Source organism: Cryptomeria japonica, chromosome 5 (genome assembly GCF_030272615.1).
Source record: "Cryptomeria japonica chromosome 5, Sugi_1.0, whole genome shotgun sequence".
NCBI classification, from domain to species: domain Eukaryota; kingdom Viridiplantae; phylum Streptophyta; class Pinopsida; order Cupressales; family Cupressaceae; genus Cryptomeria; species Cryptomeria japonica.
The window spans coordinates 203,664,226-203,682,407 of record NC_081409.1 but is presented as its reverse complement, the minus strand read 5'-3'; the positions used below and the strand labels follow the sequence as shown (position 1 = coordinate 203,682,407).

The 18,182-nt window shown below is 34.6% G+C and overlaps 1 protein-coding gene across 4 annotated transcripts in view; it reads right to left on the bottom strand.

The window, feature by feature from the left end:
* Window positions 1-10,407: 10,407 nt before the first annotated feature.
* LOC131051143 (nifU-like protein 4, mitochondrial) overlaps window positions 10,408-18,182 on the bottom strand; it is a 135,939-nt gene continuing 128,164 nt past the window's right edge. For all 4 annotated transcript variants that reach the window (XM_057985526.1, XM_057985525.2, XM_057985523.2 and 1 more), the window contains exon 6: window positions 10,408-10,808. In XM_057985526.1, coding sequence (XP_057841509.1) covers window positions 10,740-10,808 — 69 coding nt within the window. In that variant the 3' untranslated portion in view covers window positions 10,408-10,739. The remainder of the gene's footprint in view (window positions 10,809-18,182) is intronic.

The window sequence follows — 18,182 nt, the reverse complement described above, 5'->3', positions numbered from 1 at the left end:
AAGTGTATCACCATGGGGAGCACCAGTCTTATTCGTTAAGAAGAAGGATGGAACCTTAAGACTATGCATCGACTATAGGATGTTGAACAAGGTCACAATAAAGAATAGGTATCCCTTACCTCGAATAGAGGATCTTTTTGACCAAATGAAAGGAGCTGCAGTTTTCTCGAAGATAGACCTCCGATCAGGATATCATCAACTCAGAATTAAAGAGGACATTCTGAAGACAACTTTCAAGACTAGATATGGGCATTATGAATTCACAGTAGTACCTTTTGGTGAAACCAATGCCCCAGCTGCATTTATGAACCTAATTAATAGTGTACTCCATGACTACTTGGACAAATTTGTTTTGGTATTTCTGGATGACATCTTGATTTACTCTAGGAACGAGAAGGAACATTTAGTACACCTACAAATGGTTTTGCAAAGGTTGAGGGAACATAAGTTATATGGGAAACTGTCAAAATGTGCCTTCTACGAGGAAAAATTCACTACCTTGCGCAGATAATATCAAAGGAAGGAATAGCAGTTGATCCAGATAAGATAAAGGCAATAGTAGAATGGCCGATCCCTAAAAACGTTTCAGAGGTAAGAAGCTTTATGGGGCTAGCAAGGTATTATAGAAGGTTTGTGGAAGGATTCTCTAAGATAACAAACCCCATCACCTCATTGCAGAGGAAGGGTAAAAAGTTGTGTGGACAGATCAAAGTGATAAGGCATTTCAAATTTTGAAGGGAAAACTAACTTCAGCACCCATTTAAAAAGTACCAAATCCGAATGGACACTTCACAGTCGTAACTGACACTTCTATTGAAGGTTTAGGAGGAGTACTTATCCAAGATGAAGGGGTAGTAGCTTACGAATCCAGGAAGTTGAAGACTCATGAAGTTAATTATGCACCCCATGACTTAGAGTTAGCAGCGATTGTGCATGCCCTACAAAAATGGAGACACTTCTTACTAGGGAAGCCCTTTGAGTTAAAGTCAGATAACCAAGGACTAAAGTACATCTTTACCCAACCCCACTTAAATGTTAGACAAAGAAGGTGGTTAGAGTTTCTAAGTGAATATGATTTTGAAATTGAATATATTAAGGGGAAGGAAAATATGGTGGCAGATGCTTTAAGTAGGAGGAGACACTTGATGACTATAGCAACATTCAAAACTACTTTCAAAAGGCAAATAATAGATGAGCAGGGACATGACCCATGGTATGAGCAAGTCAAATTGACTTTAGAATACAATCCAACAGATCCTAAGGTTGAATGGTATACATTAGATGAAGATGGGTTGCTCAGATACAATAATAGAATCTATGTTCCTAGTTCAGGGGACTTAAGGAAGGTAGTCTTATCGAAGGCTCATAATACCCCTTACTCAGGGCACCCGGGGGTTAACAAACTTTATGCAGATCTAAAGAAGCTATACTTTTGGCAAGGGATGAAGAATGACATAGTTAAGTATGTGGCTAAATGTTTGGAGTGTCAAAGGGTAAAGGCAGAGCATAGACATCCAGCTAGATTATTACAATTACATGATGTACCTCAACACAAGTGGCAAGTTATTAGCATGGATTTTGTGCAAGGGTTTCCCATGTCACCTTCTAGGCATGATACAATAATGGTGGTAATTGACAAACTCACTAAGGTGGCACACTTTATACCAGGGAATCTGACAAATGATGCACCTACCTTAGCAAGGCGCTTTGTTAAGGAAATATTTAGGTTGCATGGAATGCCAGAGAAAATCATATCAGATAGAGATGCTAGATTTACTTCAAGGTTTTGGACAACTCTTCAATCAGCTCTGGGAACTCAATTAAATTTTAGTACTGCATACCATCCTGAAACTGACGGTCAAATAGAGAGGACAAATCAGATTTTGGAAGACCTACTTCACATGTACTGCATGGACCAACAAAAGAAATGGGAAGATTACCTACCTCTGGTAGAGTTTTCTTACAATAATACATATCAAACATCTTTGGGAATGACACCTTTTGAAGCATTGTATGGTAGGCCATGTCGAACACCTTTGAGTTGGTACAGTCTTGAAGATAGAGTAATTGTTGGACCAGATATGTTGAAAGCAATGGAAAGGAAAACTAAGGAAATTAGGCAAGCCTCAGATAGGCAGAAAAGTTATGCAGACAAGAACAGGACACCAAGGGAGTTTGAGGTGGGAGAGAAAGTCTTCCTAAGGGTTAGGCCACACAAGAGTTCCATAAGGTTTGGGAGAAAGACTAAGCTTGCACCTCGTTATGTTGGGCCTTTTGAGATATTGGAAAGGATTAATCCAGTTGCATACCGGTTGGCCTTACCTCCCCAGTTGAGCCGAATCCATGATGTCTTCCATGTATCTCTTCTTAAAAAGTATGTACCTGATGAGAAACATATCTTGAATTGGGATGCTTTACAGGTCTAGGAAATGGGGGGAATAATGATAAAGCCATTCAGAATCTTGGAGAGGCGCCAGTGCCAATTGCGCAACAGAGAGGTTGATCAATGCAAAGTACAATGGAATCAGTATGATGAAAAGAATGTCATATGGGAAGATACTAGGGAAATGCAACAGTTGTTTCCTTTTTTGTTTTAAACTAATTATGAACTATAGACTCTTTTTGGATACATTCAATAAGTGCATCGGAATGATACACAATTTAAGGGGGGGAGGATGTCATAACCCTCCCTTATCACTTTTGAATTGATACAATTACTATTATATCTTTTTGTGGTTGAGCTATTGAATATGGGTGAATAAATATTATATAAGGTTAAATAATGGACCCACATACACACTTGGAGAATATAATTTAAATAGGCATTATTTATTTTTCCCATTTCCAATTATGGCACATGCTATAGGAGAAATTAGAAGCTTCTAGAGGAATCTTCATTCTTTAATTCCCTTGCATGTAACTCCCCCCACTAGGATATTAATCAATTTTGCATAGATCCAATATTGGAAAAAGAATCTCATTTTCAATTAATTTCTCTAGATAGTGGAGTTAAGGAGTTTTTCTTATATATTGTATGCAATTTTCAAAAAGAGGGAGTTAATTATTTTTTTGAAGAAAAGTTTTCTCAAGTAGTAGCTTTTTTTTCTGGTAGTCACATTTCATTGTAGGATTGTTAAGTAGTTGTTTTTGAAGAAATTCAAAAAAAGTTGCAAGGAAGGATCAAGGGAGGCTAGTTGAAGAATTCCGAGGGGATTCTACATCAAGATTCAAGTATCCAGGTTCTCCTCTTTTAATTGAATCTAGTTTTCTTGTTTTATTCTCTTATTTCTTGTGAATAAATCTTGCTATGAATAAATTAATTTCTTATGTATGAAATCTTGTTTTCCTGTGAATGAAACTTATTGAGAATAAAGATTAATTTCAATCTTGTTTTCTTGTTTATTCTCTTCTTTCGTGTGAGTAAATCTTGTTGTGAATAAATTAATTTTTCATGTATGAAATCTTGTTTTCTTGTGAATGAAACTTATTGGGAATAAAGATTAATTTCAATCTTTTTTCCCGTGAGTAAATCTTGCTGTGAATAAGAATAAATAAATAAATTTCTCATGTATGAAATCTTGTTTTCCTATGAATGAAACCTATTGGGAATAAAGATTAATTTCAAATCTTGTTTTCTTGTTTTATTCTTTTCTTTCCTGTGAGTAAATCTTACAGTGAATAAACATAAATAAATTAATTTCTCATGTTTTCCTGTGAATGAAAACTTACTATAAGAATCTTGTTTTCTTCATGTGAAAATCGTTCAAATGAAAATCTCCTCCTTCGATTTTAAATCTATTCATGTGTACCAAAACTTATTTAAATCCTGAGAGTAAATCCATTTTTCCCCCTCTTAATATTAATTTGATCTTCTTAAAACCTTTAATTAATTCATTCCTCTCTATAAATGCACATGGCTGTCATGAGAGAAATTTTATAAAATCTCCTCTCTGTTGTATTTGCTTGCCTCAATTTCAAGCATAATGTATCTTTCTTTGTGCTCCCTTGAAAACATCTGAAACAATTTTCTCTATTATCTTTCATACTTGTGAGTAGATTCTTATTTTTATTTTTATCATAACATTTTTATATACCCCTCTTAAATTGTTAATAAAACTGGAATAAAACCCCATATATATATATATATATATATATATATATATATATATATATATATATATATATATATATATATATATATATATATATATATATATATATATATATATATATATATTGCAATATTAAATTTATACGATAGGAAAAATAAAATAAAGTAGTTTTCAAAAAAAAATTATATATAAAATAAATTAATTAGGCAAACGAATTGGGAGGGGGGCGGGGGGTTGGAGTTAATATATCCGCTGGGGAGTGGTACTCTCAAATACCCTTGCGGTCACTGCTATGGCAGTGGCCGCAAAGGGAGTGGAGGGGCTCATGGCTATACCCTCACCATTGCGGCCCTGCACCTGCAGGTCCACAGTGGTGATGGGACCCGTGGCCCCACTCCCCGCTTGGCAATAAAAGCCATATTTTAAATTATGTTCGTATCAAATTACTTTTTTTTCTTAATTTACATTTTTGCATTTATATAAACATAATAAATGGAAAAAAAGGGAGATATAATAAATAAATAAAATAATAATGGTGTTAATGACTTGAGGGTTTTATATAATATAAAATATACATATAAAAATAAATAAAAATAAAAAATGTTTACAATTATTTGAGAAAAAAAACCAAGTTTTATTATCAATGGTAAATTCTAAAAGGGGGAGAAAGGAATTGGTCCCTAAAATTGAGTCAACATTAAAATTAGATAAATGGAGAAATTTTGTTTGTCAAAGTGATTTGGAAAACTTAAGTAGGAATATTTAATTGGAATTCATTCACAATAATTTTAACGTAAAGTTCCTCTAAGTAGACCCTTTTAATTACATGATTCATTTAATTCTCGAGTTTTGATTTGATCAAGCTGACTAAAGAAATCTTTCTTTCCCTTTCTAAGTATCAATGTTTTTTTAAGAAAAACAAAACAGGTAAATTTAGAATAAGATGAAGTTAATGCCATTGGGGGTGCTTTTATTCTTTTCTTGTTATCTCTATATAAGTTACACCACCTCACTTATCCATGGTAGTTGCATAATTCATGATGTTAGATGGTAGATTTCTCATTTATTCTAGTTCAAGAGACTTTTTTTTTCTTTGTACGTAGAGTTTATTTTGTGGCTTGATTCTCAATATTGTTTTTCATCATATCTACATTAGAATAGGGTTAATTTCATTTGAATATAAGAGTTAGACCTCTTAGTTAGAAAACTTAACAAAGGGAATTGGAAAACAAAAACCTAGCAACGTTCGTTATTTATGGTGCCTCTGGGTCACACTTACGAGTAATGTTGTCGTGTTGAACTATTGCACTTAACGCCTAATAAAGCTGCATCAACGACGTCGGTGGCATCATCCCTATAAATCGTCGAGGAGTAATAAGGGACACTTGGAAGTTAAAATCCAAGGGGCAGGTAATCCACCTTGGATCGATAATCTAATAAGATAATCCTTAAATGATTTTACATCCGCTAGTTAAACCATAGTAAACCCCTTTAGGGTTGATTGAGTGAAATGCTTTTATAAATTTGACTTAATCTCGAAGAGTTGTTGACGATTGACAATTGAGTCAAGGGTGACGCTTATGATAGGTATTAGGATCTAATTGTTTTAGGCCACAAGCAATAGGCCATCTTGAGCCTTTGTTTAAGTGCTACCATCGTGGGTAGCAACCGCAGAGAAACTGTCTGGGACATTGACCCTAGAAAGGGTTGTGTACCCACCAAACAATTTACATTAAACCATAGATTAGAAAATAGAACTACATACTTTACGCCTTGATCCTGTGCCGAAACGGGTATGTAGGCAGTCTAGGGACGAAGTTGTCCCTAGTACTCGGGCGTTCGGGATGGGGTCTAGGATTTGGTATAATAGATGGATTTCAAAGCCTCCTAATTGAAAGATAAGGAAAATAAAGGAAAAATTAATTCAATGCATACTCGGAAGGGATCCCATATGGATTCGCTTGACTTCCCAAGGCTTTAAGCCAAATTCTGAGGCGAAATTCAAGCTTACATTGTGTTATTTTGATTTCTCCTAAGGACGGCGACCTCAATGCACTCCTATTAGAGGTGTAGTACTTAGTGAGTGACTCAAGACCCAAATGGCCGGATGAGTCTAAGTCTTTGGCCAGAGCACCTCCTATCCCAAGTTGGATAAATGCCTACCCCGTATGGGTAGATGCCTATCCCGTATTGGATAGATGAAACCTCTTGTCCCGTATGGACAGATGCCTAACCTGTATGGTTAGATGCTCATCCCGGATGGATGAATGCCTAATCCAAATGGATAGATGCCTAGAGTATGCGATTGAATCTAACACAAATGAAAGAAAAAGAAAAAAAGGGGTGAAAATTTAGTGGGTTATTACACAAGGGCGCACAACAACACAGGGAAATAAATATGAAGATCATTTAACTATTCATAGTTAAGACTCTTTGGTTGATAGTTCCTCTCAAAATGACAAGTCTTCTCAAGAAGCTATGTCTTCTATTCTTATTTCTGACATGGATGCGATTGGTGCAACTCTAGCGAGTCCCACTCTTACTCTGACTCCTATTGATGAGTTTGAACCACCTACTACTCTAATTGCTCAATCTCCATTGGCTTCAACTTTGCTTCAACCTAGTCTTGAGACAATTATTCGATGTTTGACTATTTTAGCTTTTCTTTCCCTAGTTTCTATTTTGCTCATGGATGAGACTTATATTGACCCTTACTTCTCCTAAATCTATATACTTAGAAAATAACATGTTTTGAACAAGTGTAATAATAAAAATAAAGGCCTTCTCAAATTTGTTTTTCAATCCCATACTACAACAAAGGGGGTGAGATTGGCATTAGGTCTAGCATTGTTTAGGTTGGATCGCTAAGTTCATTTTTGGTTTGTACTTTGTAGCTTAGTTGTAACTACGTCTTACTCCCATCTATGAGTATCTTGTATTTGCATTGAATTGTTATGTCTATGTTTTGCCTTTGTTTGTTTCTTTGTGATAAGATTGGCATCCATGTTTCCCATGTAATCTAATTAAAAAACTAAAGAAGATATGAATACAATAGTATCTTCCCAAAAGCACATACTAATAAATCATCATATGAGCAAAAGTTACATGTTAATATTGATAAGCCCTTATATCATAAAGAAACAAAACTACAATTAACGTGTCTTTACATTTCCTTTACTTTTATCATATAATCAACAAATGACATCCAAATCTTATTTTATAAATCCCAATAAAAAGGTGAAATTATATAGACTAATATAATTTACTAAGGTTTGATATATATTCAATATAAATCAACATATTTTAACCCAAAAATCATGCCATGGGATGGATACGTGCATATCTATATATCTATCCCATCACAAAATTCTAAATAAGTTCATATTCCAATTGAAGTTGTATCAATTTTATTCTTTTTGGAAATTTTTAACTTCAAATTACATGAATGTTCTTAAAATTCTCTCCTGTTATGCATCTATGTAACATGGATATCCATGCAACCCTAAGCAAGATTTATCGTCGTCATTTTCATAACTAAATCTTAATATATAATTGTACATATTTATACAAATCTTCTTTTTGAAGGACTAATTAAGAAACAATACCAATATTGTCTAGCAAATCAAATCTATACAACTCTTGTTGATTCCAAAGAAAATGGGTCATAGTCCTACACGATTGTTAACATACACTACCTTCTTAATCATAATTTTTCATTGTATTTGTTATAGTTTTGGTTTTGTATAAATAGTTTTTGTTCCTTCAATATAATTTATATCTTGCAAATTATTCATGGGGTTGAAATCAAGTAATATTGAGCTCTTAATTTGGAGAGTACAGTTCAAATCCATAAAATAACATCTAAAATGAAATTTTAAGTGATAACTCTGGTCTTCTTTCATTTGACTTTAAAAAAAAATTAAATTATTATCGAAATATTAATACTATTTAAAAACTAAGTGTTATATTACTAATAAAACAAAGTGTGAAATTAATACATCAAAGCACACACTCACAATGCGTTGAATTATTACACCTTAATTTCATAAATCAAATATAATTATTAATTACAAATGTCAATTTATATAATTAGAATAAATAGGTGTTGACTGTTATTAGTTATTTTCCTACAAGAATTTGGACAACTGATAATGCAGACACAACCTGGACACCGAAATTACATAACTAAACCACCTTAGTTTGATATGGGAAAAAAGTAAGGCTTTATAAGCCAATGAAATGTAACATAAAAACAATCCCGAAGAAATAATATAAATATATACTCTGTCATTTTGCCGTGCATTATCATTTTATCTTTTAGAAATCTATGTATATGCTCTACCATCTTCAATATGATATCAGAGCATCTCCATGAGTATGTGCCGTGATCTGCAATGAAAAATTTGATCGCAACTAAAGTTGATTCTCTTGGTGAGGCGATTCTACCAGTATAAGAAGAAAAGAAAAGCGTTGCTGATAAAAAAGGAGTTCACAATTTGTAAGACTATTGGTTGATGCGGTATATAAACAGAGATAGGCATCTGCCTGGTTTGGATTTTTGGCATTGAATTGACAGGAGGCGCAAGCAATCTATAGAAGAAAGCCGCACTTTAAAGCCACTTATTTCATGCCATAAGACAGAAGGCAAAGGACCCACAAAGCTTATAGATATTGGCTACATATAGAGTTTTATTTTGTTGCTAAATTGAAGTATATATAAAGGCGTTGGTTTTGAATTGGAGCATTGATAAGAGGAAAACCAATTTTTATCAGGTACTTGTGTTGATTGGTCGTCGTTAAAAAGAACTCGTTAAATTTAAGTTGTGAATGCTGGTGTGTTGAAACATGTCCAGGATGCTATGAACAAAGATTATACCTTGGCGTTTTTATCTACAAAAGTTTGGTAAAGAAGAATAATTGATGCGGCTAGTGACTGGGAGTAAGTTCTAAATTACTAAACATAAAGAACTGTTGTCTTTTCTTTTGTTCATATTGTTTACATTCTCGGCAAATTTTGTTATCGACGACACCAGATGTGATAGATTGCTACCATTTTTCATAGTCACGCAAGGATTACACAAGTGAGAATCAAAATCCCTATGAGGTGCAATTTCATTCTGAAGAATTTGAAGTGGAGTCTCTTCAAAAGAAAGGAATACAAAATTAATTAAAGCATTCCACCTATTGCAAGGATAACGTGAAAAGAGGTTAGTTCCATGAGGTGGTGATAGATATATTTTCAAAATGGTATAAGTATCCAAATGGATTTGTTAGAAGCAATATCAGATAAAGTTTGCGCAGTCATCAAGGAAAACATAGAGCATATTTTTTATTACACTTAAAAAAAATTTAAGTTAAATTTGCATGTTTTGGAGTGATAAATGTTAATATTTATGAAAAATAAGGTGTTATAAGCATAATTTGGTCACATTGTAAAAAAAGTTATAATTTAAGGTACAATTTCATTTGTGTTTGACATTTTAAAATGATTTGTTTTATCATGTCATCCTATGCTTGTAGTCTCGGTGCCATCCATGCTACACCTAAGAGGACCTTCGATGTTTTGCATGCTACATCTAACAGTTAAAAGTGTAGCAGGGTCCTATTAGAGGTTGGAGGCAAAGGAGGATGGAGGAATTTTATCATCTCAAGCTAACTTCTCACTTAAGAAGCACCATTTCACCTTTGTGTCCCTTAATAGAGTGAGGGGGGGCTTGGCATCTTGAAAGATCTTGTGAGTGAATGTATCTATAGTGGTTGAAGTTCTTTTATACAACAAGGAGGAACTGTTTCCATAGCACTATAGGAAGGATATTGACACACTCAAATGAGATGTGGACACTCAAGGAGAGTTGTTCTCTCATGTGTAACATTAGAGAAGGAATTTTTACACACTCAAAAGAGAATGTTGACTTTTGAAGCAAAGATTTCCTCTCATTGTGCAAGAAGGATGGAGACATTTTATGTTCTCTAATGTTGTACGGTGTTTTGCCAGTTCTACATCAAAGAGATTTGCTGATAGAGGCAGCCTAGTGTTTCCTGGGTCAATAAAGAGGATTGGCGAAGGCACTTCATCAAAGTCTCCAGAAGGGTGGTTGTGGTTGTGATTAACTCTTGCAGTGTTCCACCCTTTGTTCAGATTGATATATAAAGAGAGAATGTTGGATTTATTACATCTTAGTGTAGTTTTATAAACTAAAAAGGCACTGAAAAAAATGATGCATACAACTAATACAATAAACATTTTTAAAACATTTTTCTGAAACCTTTCTGACCCAAAATTTATATATGAGAATTATATCAAAATGTTTATTAATTTAAAATGTGAGCTTATATATCTGATTTAGTGGTATCAACTTTGCATGATTAAAAAATACCGAGACTATCATCAATTGCAGGCATTCTGCTCTTTTAAAATGGAGTAAAATATAGTTACATTTGAATTTTTTTTTAAATAACCTAAGGCAGGAAAACCTCATCAATCATTAAGATTACAAGATATACAAAAAAAACTTATGCAATCATCCAAGATGCTCACCACTCCATCAAGCTGGTTCTTACCGCTTCCTCCTCTACGTCCATTTCTTGTTCCAGTTTAACTTATGGATAAAAGGAACAAAATGTTCGCTACTCTATGGCACTACTTGTTACTGCTTCCTCCTCATCTACGTCCATTTCTTGTTCCACACTTTTAACCTGGCAATAAAAAGAGCCAAACCCTTAAAACAATAAGGACATATATTTGAGAATGTTGTTCGTTTCATAGGATGCATAAAAGACAAGTAGCCTTATATAATATCAACATTACAGTCTACATCACGACTTCAACACTAATTGTCATATACAAATGAAGGAAAAAATTAATATGACAATATAGCCACATATTGCTTGTCGTCAAGGCCATTTGTTCCATTGTTGCAAAACATGAGGCCCAAACTTGTAAGAAGTTAATTTTGAAGTTTGTTATGAATTAACGAAGATCAACATGGATTTAGTAAAAGTTGTGGTAATGTTTTGGACGTGTGTGATCAAGAGATTGATGATTGAGGTACATACAGATATGCTTGATCGTTAACTTTTCAAACTGGGGAAGTAGAGAGAGATTTGACTATGCATGTGTGTGCATGTGTGCAAGTGTAAGAAATAGAGAGAGATAAACAATTCAAAACAAATGAGTATAATAAATACAAAGAAAAAAGTGAATCAATAACCTTAAACATTAAACTTCATAGATTAATCTGACTTGATACATGATTGGAATGTCGTGTCCTCGCCAAAAACAAAACAGATTTGAATCAGGCTGACCAAGACAAATATTATCAAGCACTAGTCATAAATATTTAACTAAAAGGCACCCAAGTTTTATGTATGGTAAATAGTGATTATCTTGAAGGCAGCATTGTTGATAAAGACAATCAGTAACAAAAACAGATAAAAAAATACACAGCGATACAAGTTATGCAGTGATTTAAGGTGTAAAAACATTACATGGCAGCGATTATAAGATTGCTGTTATTAATATACCTTAAGAGATGTGATTTGTAGTGATTAGTCTAAAACAAGAATTGTTTGTATTAATTATAAACAAAAAACAGAGGGGTGAGATCAAGGAAAGGAGGTCACATTCATTTGAAAGGACATCATCCTTCAAAAGAGGTGCATATCTCTATTAGAAATACAAAGATATAAAAAGGTGTAATGTCCCCATTTTCATGAGGATCAGTCTGCGGAGAAGTTTGGCCTATTACTTGATCCTTGTAGGCCAAAAGGTTGATGAGAGGGTCGACTAGGCAGTTGCTTGTAGCTTCACATTCCATTTTAATATGATTTTCAGTGAGATAATGTATTCTCACATATGATGTCATGTGTGTTGCACTTTATATTCATAATGATAATTTTAATTATCTAAAGTGCAATTAAATAATAAATTCACTTAAATAATATTATTATTATTTAAGGGGAATCTTCTAGAAAGAATCAATTAAATATTATTTTATGATAAAGGGATCTTCTAGAAGGAGGCCGACCTGTGTGAGGAAAAGAATAAATAGAGGAGGCAGCCTCATTGTTGGGCATCGGTTGTTTGATATTTGTATTGAATATTTGTCTTTGGGAACAAAAAACTCCCATTGATAGCATAACTGAGGGAGTGAAAGACCTTCCGAGGGGTTGCAGCTAAGAGTGGAGGATAAGTCAGTTCTTCATATTGTGTTTATTGAGTTCGTGTGAATTTCATGGTTGATATCTTTGGGGTATTTTCAGTCCTTCCATATTTGGCATATTGCTGCATTGATTCTCATTGGGAAAGAAAGGCGATTTCAGTAGAAGACCAATTGAAGGTGGAATTTGGGAGTTTACTGGCCATGGAACAGGTCTGAAGCAAATCAAGCTTTACCTACCATTCCCACAATTTTGCTCTAACCACCTTGTTTGAGCATCAAAATCTTCATTTGAGGACAGAGCTGTTATTGGAGAAGTGTACGATTATGATTGATAGTTGAAAGGAGACTTAAGTGCTGGTAATTAATTGTTTTTCAGACAGTTACATCTGCAGCAAGGGCAACTTAGAGATCAGTTCGAGTTGGTAATTTATTGAAGACATCTTGGTTATCAAGTCTGCTCCAACATTTGCTGATTGAAGATGATATCATTTCTTTATTTCTAAGATCAGACTCAGACAGTTTCAGACCACAAACCTAGCTGGGAAAAACCCACGATTTCACTTGATTATGCATTTTGGGGCAGCGATTTCATGTGCTGTCTGGAGCGCTCAACTTGCAAGGGGTCTACGATCCTTCTTGATGCTGAAGTAAGGGCATTCAGCTGGGTATTAATTTATTATCAGTCTGAAGACTTCAGAACAGGGGCGGCATTGAGAAGCATTCAACTTGGCATCAAGAAAGGTTCAATTTGGTGGATATTGCTTGTTTCTTCAGCTCAAGCCTTGGGCGACTCCTCCTACCAGGTTCTTATGAATTTTGTAATGCATTAAACATAGGTTTGAGTTGCTGATGTAAATGCCATTAATCTGAAATTACCATTGTGTGCAAGACAAGAATCCAAGTATTTACTTGTTCATTTGTAAGTACTGATTGCATATAAGAAAGGAGATTGAGTTGCAGCTTTCTTATGATCTTATATGTATGTTAGTAGTTCACATGCAAAATGTCTGTAAAAATGTTTATTGGCTGTAGATGCACATTCCTCCTTTGAAAGTCATGTATATGCATTGAAAGGGAAAAAGGAAGTTATTTATGCAATAAGCTTTAGAATTAGACAATATAAAAATTCCTTTGCAAACATTATTTGTGCTTTGGGGTCAATAACACGAAATTATATCAGTCTGATAATTCATACCAGCAAATCTGAAGTTTTTGTTTCAGTCATATGTCAAGTGTTTGACGAAATTCTTCAAGGACTGCATAACACGCAGTATTATACTACAGTCCAAAACCGCATAACACGCAGGTTATACAGACTGAGACTTACAAACAGCAGGCTGCTAGTTAAGTGTTTGACGATATTCCTTGCATTCTTAGTCCTATATAAGCAGGGGATATTACGAAAGGAGACACTTCCTTTGGGGGGAATAGGAAAAAATGAGACATTTGATCAAACAATAGATATACAGCTTCAGAATTAATTAAACTAGACAATAGACCTATACGCTGTTCTAGCATTTTGTATAATGCATAATACATGGCACTCTGATCTAGCTGAATTGTTATTTGTCTTCACTTGATAGGAAGTACAAAAGTTATGCAGATAACTTATTGCTACTGATATATATTTATATGTTGCTACTCTTGCCATCATGATGTCTATGCATAATAGGGTACACATATGTAAGATGCCTAAATACTTAAAACAACGAACTATCCCATTATGGAGGGGAGAATGTACATATGAGGGATGCAAGTAGCACAAGGTTCCATTCAAGTACAGCAACCCTGAGTGGGGCTGGGTGGCTGAATGGTGGGTGTCATTCCGTGCTCCTAGGCTTGATGGATAGCCTCAAGGTGCTTTGTATGATCTCCCAAGGGGCTTCATAATGTGGATGGGTTGTTAGGGAAAGTATTATGAATCCCATATACCCTAGTCATAAGAGAATGGAATAAGGAAACATGGATAGGGGGTGTAGATACAAGCATTCCACTAGGTAGACCACTCCATGCTGGATGTCCAATGTGCCTACCACTTAGAGCCAAGTGGGTGAGTGTCCACTCTTCGGCTTAGTGTGAAGATTGTTTTGGGCCGATCCTATCATGCTCCTTCATTCAAACTCTCCTACACTTAGATCTGCCTAATGGATATGGATAATTATATGCATTGGTACTCATTTGTGTGATTGCTAACCTTAATATGTTTGCAGGACTTAAATTAGGGTTTATCTTGTTAAAAGGGCGAAGTTATACCTCTAATGATCTTACATTTCTTATTTGAATGAGATTTGTGATTTAGGGAAAGATTTAGGGCAATCCCGAAAAGGGGACATTATAAATGGTATCAAAGCCTTGATCTTGCCATCTTTAAGGTAAAGATGAATCAATGAATGCATTCTAGTCAATAAGAAGGATCTAACAATGCATGTATTCGCGTGTATGCTTCATGTCTGCATATATTAATGTGTATGCTTCATGTTTTTATGTGTATGCTCTGTGTTTGGCTCATACTTAATGTGTTTCCAGCATGTATTATATTTTGGTTGATCTAGAATATAAGAATAACTAGAGTGAACCAAAAAGTTATGAACTTATTGCATTTGAGGTCATAGATTGTGTCATGCTTCTAATCCTCATCTTAATATATGGTAAGTTCTTGTGTTAACACAAAGAGGTATCCAATATGCGTTGGGTCAATCCAAATCAATCCTTTACATTTTCAAGTGATGGGAAAAGAAAGATGAGAGAAAACTTGCCCTTAAATTTCAACACCTTGGTTAAGTTGTTCGAATTAGCAACTTGTGATAATCAGAGTAGCGCAGCAAAAGGTTATGAACCAGACTCCATAATCATTCCACTATTGCTTGAGGACAAGCAATTTTGGGAAGGGCAGACTATCATGTCCTCACCAAAAACAAAATAAATTTGAATTGGGCTGACCAAGAGCTGACCAAGACAAATATTATCAAGTGCTAGTCATATATATTTAACTAAAAATCACCTAAGTATTATGTATGGTAAATAGTGACTATCTTGGAGACAGTGTTGTTGATAAAGACGAGCAATAACAAACACATCATGTTGATCTTTGTCATCTTACAAAGATTTAAGTGCTCTCTCTAACACAAAGTTTAACAAAGCCAAAATAAGTATTTTAAGAATATAATGAGCAATACAAAGAGAGTATAAGGTAAAGTTGAAAATGTGCCCTTTCCATACAACATGTTGGCATACTGGCTAGGTTGTGACCTAATTATCATCTTTTATAGGAAGAGAATCACCACAAAGCTTTATCAAAGTGCAATGCACTCATTATATCATGCTCTAATATCTACACAATGAAGATAGCATAGAGGCATATACATCGCATAACATGCTTCAATAAACCCCCAAGATGTACTCACCATCCTACCTGTTTTAAGTAATCCTCTTGTAATAAGTAATAGGACAAATCAGCACACACTAATGTTAAATAGCAAATCTAGAGGCTTGGGATTACATGCCTAACTCCTCTTTACACCTCTACAAAATAGAGATTCTCCATCCCTTTTCTTTATGGTAGTACTTAAGTTATCTTATTATCTTGAAAGCTACCATAATTTATGTAGTGGAAAGATAGTAGGCATTGTAAGCTATTGTACAATTTCAAGTTGTCATCTTCATTAACACGCATGGGGTTTTCTTCCATAAAACAGATTGTTCACTTCAAAAATCTTGTCTCTCCTTTGTTTCGGTGTGAGTTTACTTTATTTTATTAATTTGCTTTTTTGCTTATGATTTAACGTTTAGTACTTGTCTTGGCATAATTGTTTCCACTTTTCACTCAAACCACTTCTAAATTTCCTCAATTACTTTAGTGCTGATGTTGACATTGAATGTCTCAAACACAATGTCCAAAATGTCCAAAATGTCCATAATGTCCATAATGTCCATACATTCACATCTGCACAGTTTCTAGAACAATTGCTTCATAATGTGGTATATCATGATGTCAAATTAACTCAGAATCTAATTAGCTTATCGATCAAGATTTCTTTAGACTAATTTCTAAACAAGAGCTTATGCAATCTTTGTAGATGTCTTGAGATAATCACTGGTTCAATGTTGTCATTGCCTTGGACAAACCCCAACCTAACATATCTCTACAAGTTACAACACTTAACTTCACTTGATAATGTCGGCTAAAATTATTGTGGCAAAGCCATTGCACTTGCTTTTATGCATTAGTGCCAACTCAATTCAAGTTTTTGCTATAGACTCCCCCCACCTTCAAAACTTGCATAAACAACATAATTGTCACAAACATGATGTCAAATTTGTAGCTTGTAGTTAGGGCATTAAATTGTTCTCCTCTTTAGGATATAATTGTCCTATGAGGATTAATTGTCCTATATATCATCCCTTGGTTCCTGGATGGAAAAACACAACATGCAATATCTTTGTTGCACTTTACTTAGTTGATGGTTCATAACTGCAATTTTGTGTCATCCTCACCAAGATATACTCTTATTTAGAGTTTATGTTTACACATAACAACAAGCTAATCGATAATGTTATGAGAGATGTATATATTTATTTTACTTCGTATTTTTAAAGTTTTAACTTTTAATTTTCAAATGTTGCTTGTGAGTATATTTTTCCTGTCATATCACCAATTATGGGGGTGATCTAATATGCAGATACCAGCGAAACGGGACTCGCCCAGACTCGGTGAGTCCGAGTACGAGTCGGGCCCGACAAGTCCCAGGGGCTCGGACTCGGACTCGTCTAGACTCGCCGAGTTGGCGAATTTGGCCCAAACTCACCAAACTCGGCGAGTCCCAAGCCCCAGACTCGGCCGGCGTCCAACTAAACTTAAAGACAAAAAAAAATAGTTTGCAATGTTTTTTTAAGTCCATTTTTTTTATGTTAATTATCTTCTATCCCTAAAAGTGACTTTCATTTCATTCACTTGCAAAAAAAGGAGGAGTAAAGTGAGTTGGGACGAAAAACAAGGGTGCATAGAAGAAAAACCAGCAAGGAGGAAACTCAAGTTTTCTTCAATTTGTCACATTGGAGCTGCATTGGGTTTGGATTTGGTGCATCAAGAGTTGGATAGGAAGAGTTTGCAGCTCATTTCAAGCTTGTTGTAAGAGGTAAGATTGTTTTTATGAAGATTATTTTGTTTCTTGTATGCAAAAATTCCATTTTCTATTCATTATTTTGAAAGTTTTACATTTTCTTTCAAAATGTTTTGTATGTTTGTATGTAGCATGTAGTATGTAGTTGTAGTGTTGTACTATGTATGGTTTGTAATTTTTTTTTTTTAAAGTAGGGTTTGACAAACCCTACTTTAGTTTTTTTGAATGTATGTATTAATTTTATTTTGTATTTGTAATGTTTTATTGCAGTAAACTTCACTTTATTATTTGCCTCAACTTTAAGTTTCACAAAACTATCCTAAAATGTCTACTTCAGCTTCTAGACCCCCCATTAGAAAGGACCTTGCTTGGAAATATCATGACGATTTTCCAGGGCAAGGAAAGGGGCACACAAAATGTATGTTTTGCAAAACAATATTCCATGGAGGTATATATAGGTTGAAATACCATATTGCTGGTGTGCGTGGACATGATGCCGAACCATGCCTAAAAGCATTCCCTGAGGCCGTATGTGAATGTTATGTAATGGTTGAGGAGATTGAAAGTAAAAAGAAACAAAAGGAGGATCGAGTGACCATTGGGAGAGAGACAGTTTTAGGAAGAGGGACACAATTAGGTTGTGTTGGAGGCCCTTCTTCCTTACCTCCATATCGTCCCACTCAGTTTGCTACTGCTGGTGCTTCCGTTTCTGCTTCTGCTTCTATAAGTGGCAGTGCCACCGCCACTTCTCATGCTCCTACCACTAGTAGTTGTAGTGGGAGTGCTAC